Source organism: Hypanus sabinus, chromosome 4 (assembly GCF_030144855.1).
Source record: "Hypanus sabinus isolate sHypSab1 chromosome 4, sHypSab1.hap1, whole genome shotgun sequence".
Taxonomy (NCBI): domain Eukaryota; kingdom Metazoa; phylum Chordata; class Chondrichthyes; order Myliobatiformes; family Dasyatidae; genus Hypanus; species Hypanus sabinus.
In genome coordinates this window covers 111,275,760-111,288,377 of record NC_082709.1, presented here as the reverse complement: position 1 = coordinate 111,288,377, position 12,618 = coordinate 111,275,760, and the positions used below count along the sequence as shown (strand labels likewise).

Here is a 12,618-nt window from a genome sequence, read left to right as displayed (position 1 = left end):
GAAATAGTAAATGCTTGGGAATAACAATGAAATTCTATGCTCAAAGTTACACGAGACATTTTGCCACAGCATAATGAAACAAGTACGACTTTTGCATATTACCTGCAATAGCTCGGCTCTACTCTCTTTACTTTTCTCAGTGTTCACATCTCTGAGCTCCAGATGATCTTTTTCAAAGATACTTGCCTCTTCATTGGAATTCCTGTTGTTAGAACCTGAGAATTTGGAAATGGAAAACTAAGCGATGGAAATCTGAAATGAATTCATGAACAATTGAGAAATGTAATTTCATATTAAATTACAAACACATTAATAAGTAGTTAATGCACAAAATTGCAAATGCCAGCTCTAAATATGGGAGTTCCCTATCAACACTAACACAAAAGAGACATCATAGGTACGGCTACATTAAAGAAACAATTCACCTTCATCTTTTTCAAGAATTACAGATAAGCAATAATTCTTGCCTTTGCATTCACACTCGCACTCAACCCAAATGTTAATGTTAACCCAAAAAGAAAAGAGAATACTTTATAAATGGTCAGAACTTAAATGTTAGACCATGTGATCAGACGTGTATGTGCTCGCTGATAACTGCACTGTTTTCAGTTATGCGAGAAACTCCTCAGATAACAACCTACTCCACACCCACTTTCAGAATGACATAGGCAACAAACAGCAAACAAAATTCATGCCTGAAACAAATAACTCTAACATAAATAAAACAAGTGCAGAAACTTTCATGGTATTTAATAGTTGATGCGCCATCAATAACTCTCTGAGACGTGAAGGCGAGATATCAGCTTTTATTGACTGGAAGAAAGAACAAGCAGTAGTTGACCACCACACTACATCCTGGAGACTGAGGGCCAGGCTCAGGCCTCATTCGCCTTTATACCGGGGTCTGTGGGAGGTGCCACAGGAGCAGTCAGCAGGGGGCGTGTCCAGACAGGTGTATGTAGTTCACCACAATAGTATCATAAACACAAGAAATTCTGCATATGCTAAAAATCCAAAGCAACATACACAAAATGCTGGAGTACTGGTAACTCAGCAGGCCAGACAGCATCCATGGAGATGAACAAACTGTCAACATTTTGGGCCAAGGCCCTTTTTTAGGACTGAAAAGGGGAAGATGCCAGAATAAAAAAAAGGTGGAAGTAGAATAGCTAGAAGATGACAGATGAAGCCAGGTTTGTGGAAAAAGTAAACGGCTGGAGAGGAAGGAATCTGATTGGAGAGGAGGGTGGACCATAGGATAAAGGGAGGGAGGAGGAGACCCCGGGAAAGTGATAGGCATGTGAAAAGAGTTAAAAGGCTAGAGAGGGGTATAGAAGAAGAGGGGAGGGGGTAGGAGATTTTTTTTTACCCGAAGGAAGAATCGATATTCATGCTGTCAGGTTGGAGGCTACCCAGAAAGAATATAAGGTGTTGCTCCTCTACCCTGAGAGTGAAGCGAGGCCATCGACCAACATAATTGAACAGGAATGGGAATCAGAAATAAAATGGTGGGCCAATCATTAAGTTCCACTTTTGGCAGTTGGAGCAGAGTTTCTTGACAAAGTGGTCTCTGAATTTACGAGTCTCACCAATGTAGAGGAGGCTGCATTGAGAGCACTGGATACAATAGACAACCCCAGCAGATTTGTAGGTGAAGTGTTGCCTCACCTGGAAGTACTGTCTGGGGCCCTGGATGGAGGTGGAAGAGGTGGCGAATAGTCAGGTGCAGCACTTAGGCCACTTGTAGGAATGAGTGCTGGGAGAGAGTTTAGTGGGGTGGGTCAAATGGACATGGGAATCTTGTAGAGTATGGTGTTGGAAGCAGAGGTAAAGATGTGTTTGGTAGCAGGATCCCTTCAGTGTTGGCAGAAATTGCGGAGAATGAGGTGTTGAGTGTGGATACTCATGGGGTGGTAGGTAAGACCAAGAGCACCATTATTACTATTAAGACACAGGAAGATGGATGAGCGCAAATGTCCAGGAAACAAAGGAGATGCAGATGAGGGCGGCATCAATGGTGGAGGAAGAGAAACCCTGTTCCTTGAAGGAGAAGGACCTCTCTGATATGCTGCAAAAGAAAATCTCATCCTGGGAAAGTTTCATGCAGCAGAGACGAAGGAACTGAGAAAAGGGAAAGGCAATTTTATAAGAGTTAAGTTGGAAAAAGACTTAGTCAAGATAGCTGTGGGATTAGCCAAGTTTATAAAAGATGTCGGTCGGCAGTCTGTCTCCAGAGATGGAGACAGATCGAGGAAGAGGCGGAAGGTGGCAGAAATGGACCAAGTGAATTTAAGGGCAGGGTGGAAATTGGAGGCAAAGTTGATAAAATTGACAAGCTCGGTATGGGTACACGAAGCAGCACTAATGCAGTAGAGATGTAGGTGGGGAGCATTACCGGGGGAAAATCACTGGCAGTGCCTGCCAAACTCAGGCCAGGAGCAAGAAGACCCATCAAAACATCACCACTTCCACATTCTTCTTTCAGTTGTACACTATCTTGACTTGAAAACATGCTGTTATGCCAATATGTGATGAAAATTCTGGTCCTCCCAACCTGAATATGTGATGAGAGTGTGTCACAGGGACTGAACTGGTTCAAGTTACCATCTTTGTGTAGAAAATAAGGATGGGGAATAAATGCTGGTGTCACTGGCGATACCCACATATTAAAATGTTTTTTTTTGTGAAAATAAAACAGAGGAAATAATCAAAAAATCTATTGGAATGCTATAGCAACAAACAATATTCTGGAAGAACACAAATTGCCTCTGAAATAGAATTTCGTAATATTTTGTACTTTCACCCTCCAGATGCAAGTTGTACTATGAATAGTTCTCAACACAACACCCTACAGAAGATATATTGATGTTGAAAGGAGTATAGTGAAGATTTACAGAGATGATTCTGGTTTTCAAAGGAGAAAATACAAAAAGAAAATTAATTAAAATAATATTCCCAAGAATTGAAAAAATGATAATTTACTCTGTATTGAAAATACAAATGAGTATTGATAAATAAAGAAATATCTAAAATTAGATGTCACAGCCTAAAAAATAATATATACTCCTACTTCAGGCCTAAAGGAACTACTTATCTTTCTGCTTAAAAATGTCTGCTCTACCGAAGTCAACCTGTGTAGTTTTTAAAAAAATTAAAATAATATTATGTCATTTTACAATTGGCACCCGAAGGATCAAATTTGCATGGGAAAATAGTCATGATGTAATTGCATACACAATGTTTCAGTTACAAGTAATGCAAACAGCCTAGCTTCAGTCCAGAGGTAAAAGTTCTAAACATACTCCATTGTCCAAGGAGTGCAGAGGATAAAATTACAATAGCATTGTTTGAAAATTATGACAACATTGAACCCATATCAGCAATCACCTTGACAGAATACCACCTGTATGATAAATAAAGCTGTTAACAGTTCCTTACGGCTGTCATAGCTAAGGGGAGATAATGGGGACCACTTATCTGTTATCTTAATTCCTGCATACCGCCCACTGAACCACTGATTAAACATGTGAAACCAGTTCAAAGGGAGATAAAGACCAGACCAAAGACCTTCATCTCCTCCCTCCACCTTTGTATTTGGACATCTTCCCTCTTCCACTTCAGTCCTGAAGGAGGATCCTGGCCCAGAGATTGTATATTGGCCCATAGATGCTGCCTGGCCTGCTGAGTTCCTCCAGCATTTTGCATGTGTTGCTTTGTATTTCTAGCATCTGCAGATTTTCTTGTGTTTATGATTTGCTCTGCATAAAAGTACTGTTTTGAAAATGCAGAATGAATCATGTTTAGGGAACATCGATGAATATGTGAGATCTGTGACTGACTACACAGAGAAGTGGACAAGTCCACTCTGCACTTCTCTGCCTGATAGGCAGAGAGATTTTTAATGCTCAGTTTGATGCACAGAACAATGTGCCCCCCTTCTCCCCCTCAAGAAGCAGGTTACTCTGTCTGGCCACAGATGACACGAGAAAAACCCTAGCCAGGGTCAAGCATGTAAAGCCGTGAGGCTTGATAATACATCTGGTCATTTGCTGAGGGACTGATATCCAAGGTTCTAACAGATACCTTCACCGTCTCTCCTGAACGGTCCACTGTGCCCTCAGGTTTTAAAGCAGCCACCACCAGCCCGATGTCCAAAAGGACTACAGTACCTGCCCCAGCAACTGTTGTCCTTCAAGCGGCTGGGTAGGGACCACTTTAAATACCATCTTCCTGCTTCATTGGACCCTTTCTATTTCGCTTATCACTCAAGTCAGTCCACTGATAACATCTTCACCCCTGCACTCCATTCTGTCCTGTTCCATCTGGAAAATGGTGTCTCATATGCCAAGATGCTGTTTATTGATTTCAACTCAGTGTTTAATATAATCATCCCTCAGAAGCTGGTGGAGTTAACTGTCCTTGTTGGATCTCAACACCCTCTCTGTAATGAAAGGCTGGACTTCTGGACAGAAAGACCACAGTCAGTCCGTATTGGCAGAAACATCTCTAGCTCCAGGGCTACGTGCTCAGCCCACCGCCATTCATGCCACAGATGCATGACTGCATTGCTAGATCCAGTTTCAACCAAATCACCAAATTTGTTGATGACACAACAGTGGTTGATCTCATCAACAATGTCGATGATATGGCTGACAGAGGAGGAGGTAGAGTGGCTGGTAGAATGGTGTGAGCACAAGAACCAGAGTCTTAACATGGACAAGACCAAAGAGTTGACAGTGGAATTTAGAAAGATGCAGGCTGACCACTCCTCACTGCACATACATGGCTCCTCCATGAGGAGATAGGAGCACCAAGTTTCCAGGAGCGCATATAATGAACGATCTCATCTGGTCCCTCAACACCACCTCTTTGATCAAAAAAAGCACTGCAGCACCTCCATTTCCTGAGACTGATGTGAGTGAAGCTGCCTCCCCCCAGTGTTTTAACCAATTTTTAACTTGAGCATCATTAAGAGTGTCCTAAACAGTTGCATCATAGTCTGGTACAGAAATTGTAATGCACATGATTGCAAGTCCCCACAAAGGATTGCGAGGATCATCGGGGTCTCTCTTCCACTCATTAGAGATATGTATCAGGAGCACTGAGTATACAGGGCCCTGAGCATTGTCAGTGATCCCACCCATCTATCCAACAATCTCTTTGACCCCCTACCATCAGTCAGGAGGCACCACAGCATTAGCCTAAGAACTGTTAGAATGGGAAACAACTTCTTCCCTTAGGCTGTAAGACTACTGAACTCCTGCCACCACCCAGGTCTCATCACGTATGAAGCGCCAGTAGTGTTGTACTGCTTACTTTATAAACTTGTATAACAAATAAGATTTTTCAAAATCCTGCTTCATTCCTAATTAAAAAGCAGGGAATGACAAAAAAAAAATCAAAGCCAGTCAAAACTCCATCAATTTTAATCCCTCAATTCAGAACTGACCTCCCTATTTTTCCCTTTTCCAGAAAAACAATGAGAAAGGATCAAATCATCAGCTGATGGCATGTATTCCTTGTCCTAGACTAAGTACCATCTCAGACTTACAGCCAGTCCAGAGAAAATATATTACAAAGACCCTTACCGCTCACTTTACCTACCTGTCAATCAAAACCATGTACACAAAATGGTGCCAAAAATATAACACCATTATAAAGAATGGCAGGAAATGGTTATGCCTTACAATGTCATAACCACTATAAATTTACTTCAAAAAACCAACAGAAATCAAATTTTATTAGGCTTCAAGATCTCATTTACAGTCCTTTGGCAATTAACTATCAGATAAATATTTCTCACGAAGGGTCTTGGCCTGAAACTTAAACAGCGCTTCTCCCTATAGATGCTGCCTGGCCTGCTGCATTCCACCAGCACTTTGTGTGTGTTGCTCGAATTTCCAGCATCTGCATATTTCCTCGTGTTTGCCAGATATATATTTTAAGTGGTTTAATAAGTTGTTCAATTGCTAGCAATTCCAACAAAAATAACAATTTACCGATTTAACTCAACATATTTTTTTTTACCATCTTTTGTTTCGCTTGTCATTTTCTGTTTGAGGTCATCTTTTGAATAACTGCAATTTTCTTCATCTCCATTGTCGTGGAAGCAACTACCAGAAGTTAATCCAAGAGCTTTCTCGTCGCTTTCATCTTCATAACTGCTGTGGCTTCTATAATATAAACTGTAAAAAATGCATTTTTACAAGGAGATAAATATGTAAACATATTTAGACATCAAAACAGAAATAAATCCATACAACAAAAAACAGTTGCATCCCATTATCTTTCAGAAACAGTCTCTCTGGCATGCAGCACCACAAAATATGGGGCAAATCAGCAAGGATTTTTCAAAAGGTGCAGCACAAAATGGTAGCAAAGGTAACTCTGAATGGAAGAGTCTAGGACCAGAAGCACAGTCTTAGAATTGAAGGACATCCCTTTAGAACCGAGGTGAGGAGGAATTTCTTTAATCAGAAAGTGGTGAATCTGTGGAATTCATTGCAAGCATGCCAAAGTCACTGGGTATGTTTAAAATAGAGGTTGATTGGTACTTAATTAGAAACTGCATCAAAGGTTTTGGGGAGAAGACAGGAGAAGAACTAAGATGGAATAAATCAGTCATGATTTGATAAATCAGCCTAATTCTACTCCAATGTTTTATGGAATCACAGCACATTTTAGAGGGATATGTTTTGAAAGAAAAGCCAGATGAAGTACATACATATAACCAAGATAATTGATAAAAGATTATTTCAAGGAAAGAACTGAGTATCTGGATCACAATATTTCCACTGAAAGAAAGATCTACAAGATCTTGAGCCAGGGAATTTGTATGCATTTAAGAGGAAAATATGTAGGATATTCCTCATAGAAAACCTGTGATGGAATGCCAAGAGCTTAACACTAGTGCATTGTAGAAGTATTGCCAGTTAAAAATTAAGGTTTATTTGCCAGATGATAAACCAAAGGTTTACCATCTGAAAGACCTACATACAGTGAACGCAGAGGATGTTTCAAATAGTGGGAGATTTTAGACTCTAAGACTCAGAGTAGGACGTCCTTTTAGACCAGAGATGAGGAAGAATTTCTTTAGCCACAGAGTAGTGAATCTGTGGAATTCATTGCCAAAGATGGCTGTGGAGGCCAAGTCATTGGGTATATTTAAAAGCGGATGTTGATAAGATTCTTGATTAGTAAGGACCAAAGATTACGTGGGAATAAGCCTACATCTGGACAACACTAAGTGTCAATTTGTAGTTCTGATATCAGGTGAAGGACAAATAATGTTACTCTCTCCAACTCTTCTTCAAAGTAAAATGACAGTCTCACACATGTACCCAAATGGTCCAATATCTCAGCCACAGTATGACATCCCTGATAATATGGCAATATGCCATTTAAATGTCAACCTATATTATTTTCATTTTAAAATCTTTTTATTATTAAAGATTAACAAGAAAAGATACATTAAGTCAATATGTCATTATATACAATAAAGAATTAAATTAGCAAATAACTGATTAACAAAGCTAAGCAATATATCAATAATAATAATAAGAGAAAATAAAGTGTTAAGAATACTTTTTATTTAAGACCTTTATGAAGCAAATTTAGTTCCTTTACTGGATTTTATGAAGCGATTATTTTGTAGATGGAATCCACTTTTGCTTTCGTTAGTTGGCCAAATTCATGCAATTAAAATGATGATTTTACCAAAATTTTTATATGTATTTCAAAATACCCCCTTTTTTTTAAATTAAGAAATTTTTCGATCAGGTTGACTCTATTATTTCATCTTTTGTTTAGAATAATAAGACCAAGAATTGGTAAATATCATTTACAAAAATTTAAAAAAGATGGAGGTCTTGCTTTGCCTAATTTAAGAATGTATTAATGGACTGTCAATATACGTTATATGTGTTTTTTGTTATATTGGGCTGATAGAGATGAACGACCGCCTTGGGCTAATTTGGAATTGAATGCTGTGAAACAGTTTCAATTAAACTTATTATTAGGAGCTTTTTTACCTGTACAACTGGCCAAAATTACTAATTTAAATTCATGTCCTGTGATTAAGCAGTCATTACGAACTTGGTTCCAGTTTTGTAACTTGTTTAATCTTAAAATATTTAAACTTTTTAGTTTAATTTATCAAAATTATTTATTTAAACCTTCATTTAGTGATCCTACTGTTCTCTTTTGGAGTAATAATGGGGTTTATTCCTTCATGGATCTGTTCCAGGATGGCCAATTGATGTCTTTTGAGAAATTGATAGCTGAATATTCTCTCTCTTATTCACATTTCCTGCAATATCTTCAGGTCAGACACTTCTTACAAAAATACTTAAATAATTTTCCATATATACAAGATTCTGACCTGTTAGATATTATTTTTAAAATGAACCCTTTTGTGAAGGGTTTTATTGGGAAAATTTATAATTTATTGTTACAACAGCACATTAACCTTAATTTAAGATTAAGCAAGATTGGGCTTAACATGACTCTGATAACAGAAGATCGGTTGCAGATTTTGAAGTTGGTTAACTCCTTCTTCGATCTGTGCCAATCACTCTCTAATTCAATTTAAAATTGGACATCATTACTATTTAACAAAGGAGAGACGTTCTAAAATGTTTTCTAATGTTGATAGTGTGACAGATTTAAAACTGAGACAGCTACATTGACACATATGTTTTGGTTGTGTTCTGTACTGAAACATTTTTGGAAGTCTATTTTCTCTACAATTTCTAAAGTTTTAAAATTAATTTACAACCTAATAAATTGACAAGTGTTATTTGGTATAGTCCCTCAATATATTCATGGTATTTCTCCATTAGACCAACATGTAATTGCATTTGTTACATTATTAGCCAGAAGGGCTATTTTGTTGAAATGGAAAGATGTTTCTGCTCTTACTTTGATACAATGGTTCTCTCAGGTGATGTTATGTCTTAGTTTGGAGAAAATCAGAAGTTGATCTTTCGATCCTCGATTTGATTTTGAGAAAAGGTGGGGTTCATTCGCCTGCTACTATCATTTTATTTGAGTTAATTAATATGGTTTTCTTCCAATTTTATTTTAAGTGGATTTGAGTTGGCGGATTGATATTTTTTTCTATGGAAGCTTTCATGATGTATAGCTCCAGGGTTGTGCTCCCAATGGGTATTTTTTGTTTGTTTTTTTTCAGTTAGTAGGGGTTCTTTTTTTTCCCTTCTTTTTCTTTCAAAAAAGACCTTTATTATATGTGCTGAATTTTCTGTGTAATTTAATTGATATGAATACATCGCTTTCATACCTGTCAACTCCTTCATCAATACATTTAATAAGCTTTGCGCTGGTAGAAGCTGCATATTGCAAGTAGCAAGTCTTGGAGCTGTTCTTAGCTTGATGGTTCATAAGCATTTCGGTCTGGCTGCAAGGAGAATGTCCCTGTGAAAAATAAACATGTTCTATCTTTGAAATGAGCATCAGTTTTTAACTAAAGATCTGGAGGAAAATGAAAATGGCATTCATTCAAATGCAATTGTCAAACACTAAAACCAAGATGAAAATCATTTTAAGGTTAAGATAAAAGCTCACATGCAAATTAATGGAAAATTAAATAGGACATCATTCTTAATGGTATGCAAGTACACAGGTAAAGCGGTCAATATTCTGCTACAGATGTGAAGATTTAACTTCTTAAATGTGAAATTTCCTATTTCTAACCTGGGGGTCTACCTTTTGCCCACAGGCATTCTGCCCTTCTTGATGTTCCAGCTCTTCTTCTCTAGGGCAAACAGCATCTGGAACATCTTCAGCACTTTCAGAGGAGCTGTCTGAACCAAACATTACACACTTTTAAATAGATGGCAAGAAATCGCACATGATAACTACTTGTAACACCAATCGATCTCAGTGTTTAAGACCATGCTTGGTGAAATATTCATCCTCATACAGAAGTCTATATAAAGTAAGATCCAAATGAAGCAGTGAATTTGTATGTAACATCATATTGTACATTAGAACACTGTATTCAAGTACACTAAATGAAGCTTCAAAGTAACTAAGTCAGTCTTAAACTGCCTACATTCCCAAGCCCAAGAATGTATCTGCAAAAAGGTAAAAGAGAAACGCAAATGCTGGCTGTACAAAATAACAAAAAATCTATGTAGGAAACCAAATCAAAACCCATAAATGTTTTGCGTGCACATTCTTCAAAACTATGTACATTGATTGTTTTAATACATTTGCAATAGATCAAGACTGGAAATATAGGAGCTTTTTACATTATTTCAAAATAGTTTCAAAATAAAAACATTAACCAAATATTCTGTCACACCAATGTGGTCATAAAAATTACTGTATCATCATACAAATTATTATGGCATTGAGGGCTTGCCATATACATTTCAATTCAGGAAAAGACTGACCAGTTTATAATTATTTGTAGCTCTTTTCTCTTGAGCTAGCAAGTTCATGCACAAAGTAAATATTATTTGTCTTTACTGTTAACTTCCCTGTACAATATGCAGATTAGAAACTAGGAGGAAGGTTGAACTGGGCAACTTTCCTCACTACCTTGATATCTGTAAGATCATCTCAAACTTAAATTTCTGCCTTTTATTAAGATTTTGAAAATACCGATGCTTGTCAAATGATACAAACTATATTATCATAAACTTCAGCTAAGGTTAATTTCCTTCTGTAAAAAGGCAAGGCAGAAAATACATTACCTTCAACAAATTTCTGTTCAGTTTTATGTTTATGACACCAAACCCTGAAGATGAAATTAAAATAAATTTCAAAACATAATCATGGCGATAAGTTATTGTACAATGCAAATATATTAGCAATACTTCCAAATACTTCCAAATGTTGTACCAAAATCTCCCCACATTTGAGAATTAAGGATAAATTTTATTTTCAAAGTTGTGGTTTTTATTAAAAATGTGAAACGACTGCTTGTAAGTGAGGTGTGTGAATGAGGCCTCTGTCAGTCAGGATTGGCCATTGATGCTGCGTCCTAGCTGTCTAGATACAAAAGCCTGGACAGTACGAAATGGAAAGCAAGCTGTTGCCCAATTGCTTGTATACTTGGCTCATACAGATTGTGCATCTCATTTGCACTATTATTGCAAATGTTAGGATCAGGCTTGAAGGTCTAAATGAACAGACTGAAGAGGCAAGGAGTCATAATTAATAATATGTAAACTTATCACAGGATTACCAATATAAAGGCACTAGTGGGTGTTTCCCTTATCTCGTTAATATTTTCTCCAGTGTCCAAATGGATATCCATGTCAGTAGAACCCAAAACCTTCTTGAAAGTGCTTAACATTCTTACTAATTAATGGAAATCCCTCCTTCAAACCAGAAGCATTTAGGATTGCATCAAGAATTTTTAAGTTCCTTCATTGGGAAGACACACATCTAACCTAATGGCAGGAGTGTATCACCTACCTAACCCATCAAGCCCATAGCCAAGTTTGTGGCAGAATTTCTAAGTATTCTGTTGACCTCATTAGCCACCCTCAAATCCAGAGCTGAAAGGAAAGTAAATTAGCCTTGACCACAAGTACTGCTTAGGAAAAAAGCAGCGCCCAGCAAGATTGTAATCAACCATGTCCACAGGGAAAATAAGAATTGAGAGTACGGAATTTATCTACCTGCTGCTGCGCTGAACAAATAAATATTTCACTCCATCCAGCCAAAATTCCTTTATAACTTGCAGCAACAGCGCTAAGGCAGGATTCAATCATGGATTACAGTGATACACCTCATCAAATAATGAGAATAGTCTCACTGGAGCCACTGTGTTCTGAATCAGTTCAAGGTTTCCCTTTCCCTGACGATGTGAGTACTTCAAATTAGTTATTGCTTAGAAATTAACAATGTCAGCTTTACAATGACGTATTTTGCAGCATCATAATGGTGTAATGGTTTTGGTCTCCGTATCTTTGAAGAAAATATTTTTTTCCCAGATGAGGGAATTACTTTATGTGCAGATGTTGAATGGAATGGCCATATACTTCAGCATCTTAGTAGAGCTGCTTCTTCATATCTCAAGCAATCTGGTTCAAAATAACTTCTGGAGCTGTCTGTGTGGTGTTTGCATGTTCTCCATGACCATGGGGTTTATTCTGAGTGCTCTAGCTTCCTCCCACATCACAGAAATGTAACAGCTCATAGATTAGTTGACCACAGCAAACTGACCCATTGTGAAGATGAATGGCACAATCTGGAGATGGTGGGAATGTGAAGTAAAACAGACTTAAGCAGAATTAGCTTACAAAAAAAGGTGCTCAATAATCATCATAGGTTCAGTGAGCTGAAGGATGCATTTCCATACAGTCTCTCTCAATTATTCGAACAAGACAGTAAATGCTGAAACATTGTCTCCCAATGGAGAAACTAGAACTAGGAGAGGAACAGGCTCAAAACAAGAGATGCATTTAGAGCAGTTTCAGCAACAGTGTTGTGAAATCTTGGACACTGTTAAAATGGTTGTCGATGAGTGTGGCTCCACAAAATCATTTAGCCTTCACAAAATAGAAACCCTGGATGAGCCATGAGATCCTCAATTTACTGAAGGCCAAGTCAGAGAAGTCCAGTGATAAAAAAGTTACAGGAGTC

General features: G+C 37.8%; 1 protein-coding gene across 11 annotated transcripts in view; it reads right to left on the bottom strand.

Moving 5' to 3' along the window:
• setdb2 (SET domain bifurcated histone lysine methyltransferase 2) overlaps positions 1-12,618 on the bottom strand; it is a 90,119-nt gene that overhangs the window by 58,931 nt on the left and 18,570 nt on the right. For 9 of the 11 annotated variants that reach the window (XM_059967885.1, XM_059967884.1, XM_059967880.1 and 6 more), the window contains 5 exons: positions 10,719-10,762; positions 9,712-9,821; positions 9,299-9,432; positions 6,028-6,185; positions 103-215 (listed from right to left, as the gene is read on the bottom strand). In XM_059967885.1, the coding sequence (XP_059823868.1) occupies positions 103-215; positions 6,028-6,185; positions 9,299-9,432; positions 9,712-9,821; positions 10,719-10,762 (559 nt within the window). The remainder of the gene's footprint in view (positions 1-102; positions 216-6,027; positions 6,186-9,298; positions 9,433-9,711; positions 9,822-10,718; positions 10,763-12,618) is intronic. The other 2 variants (XM_059967881.1, XM_059967888.1) reach the window with 2 other exon arrangements.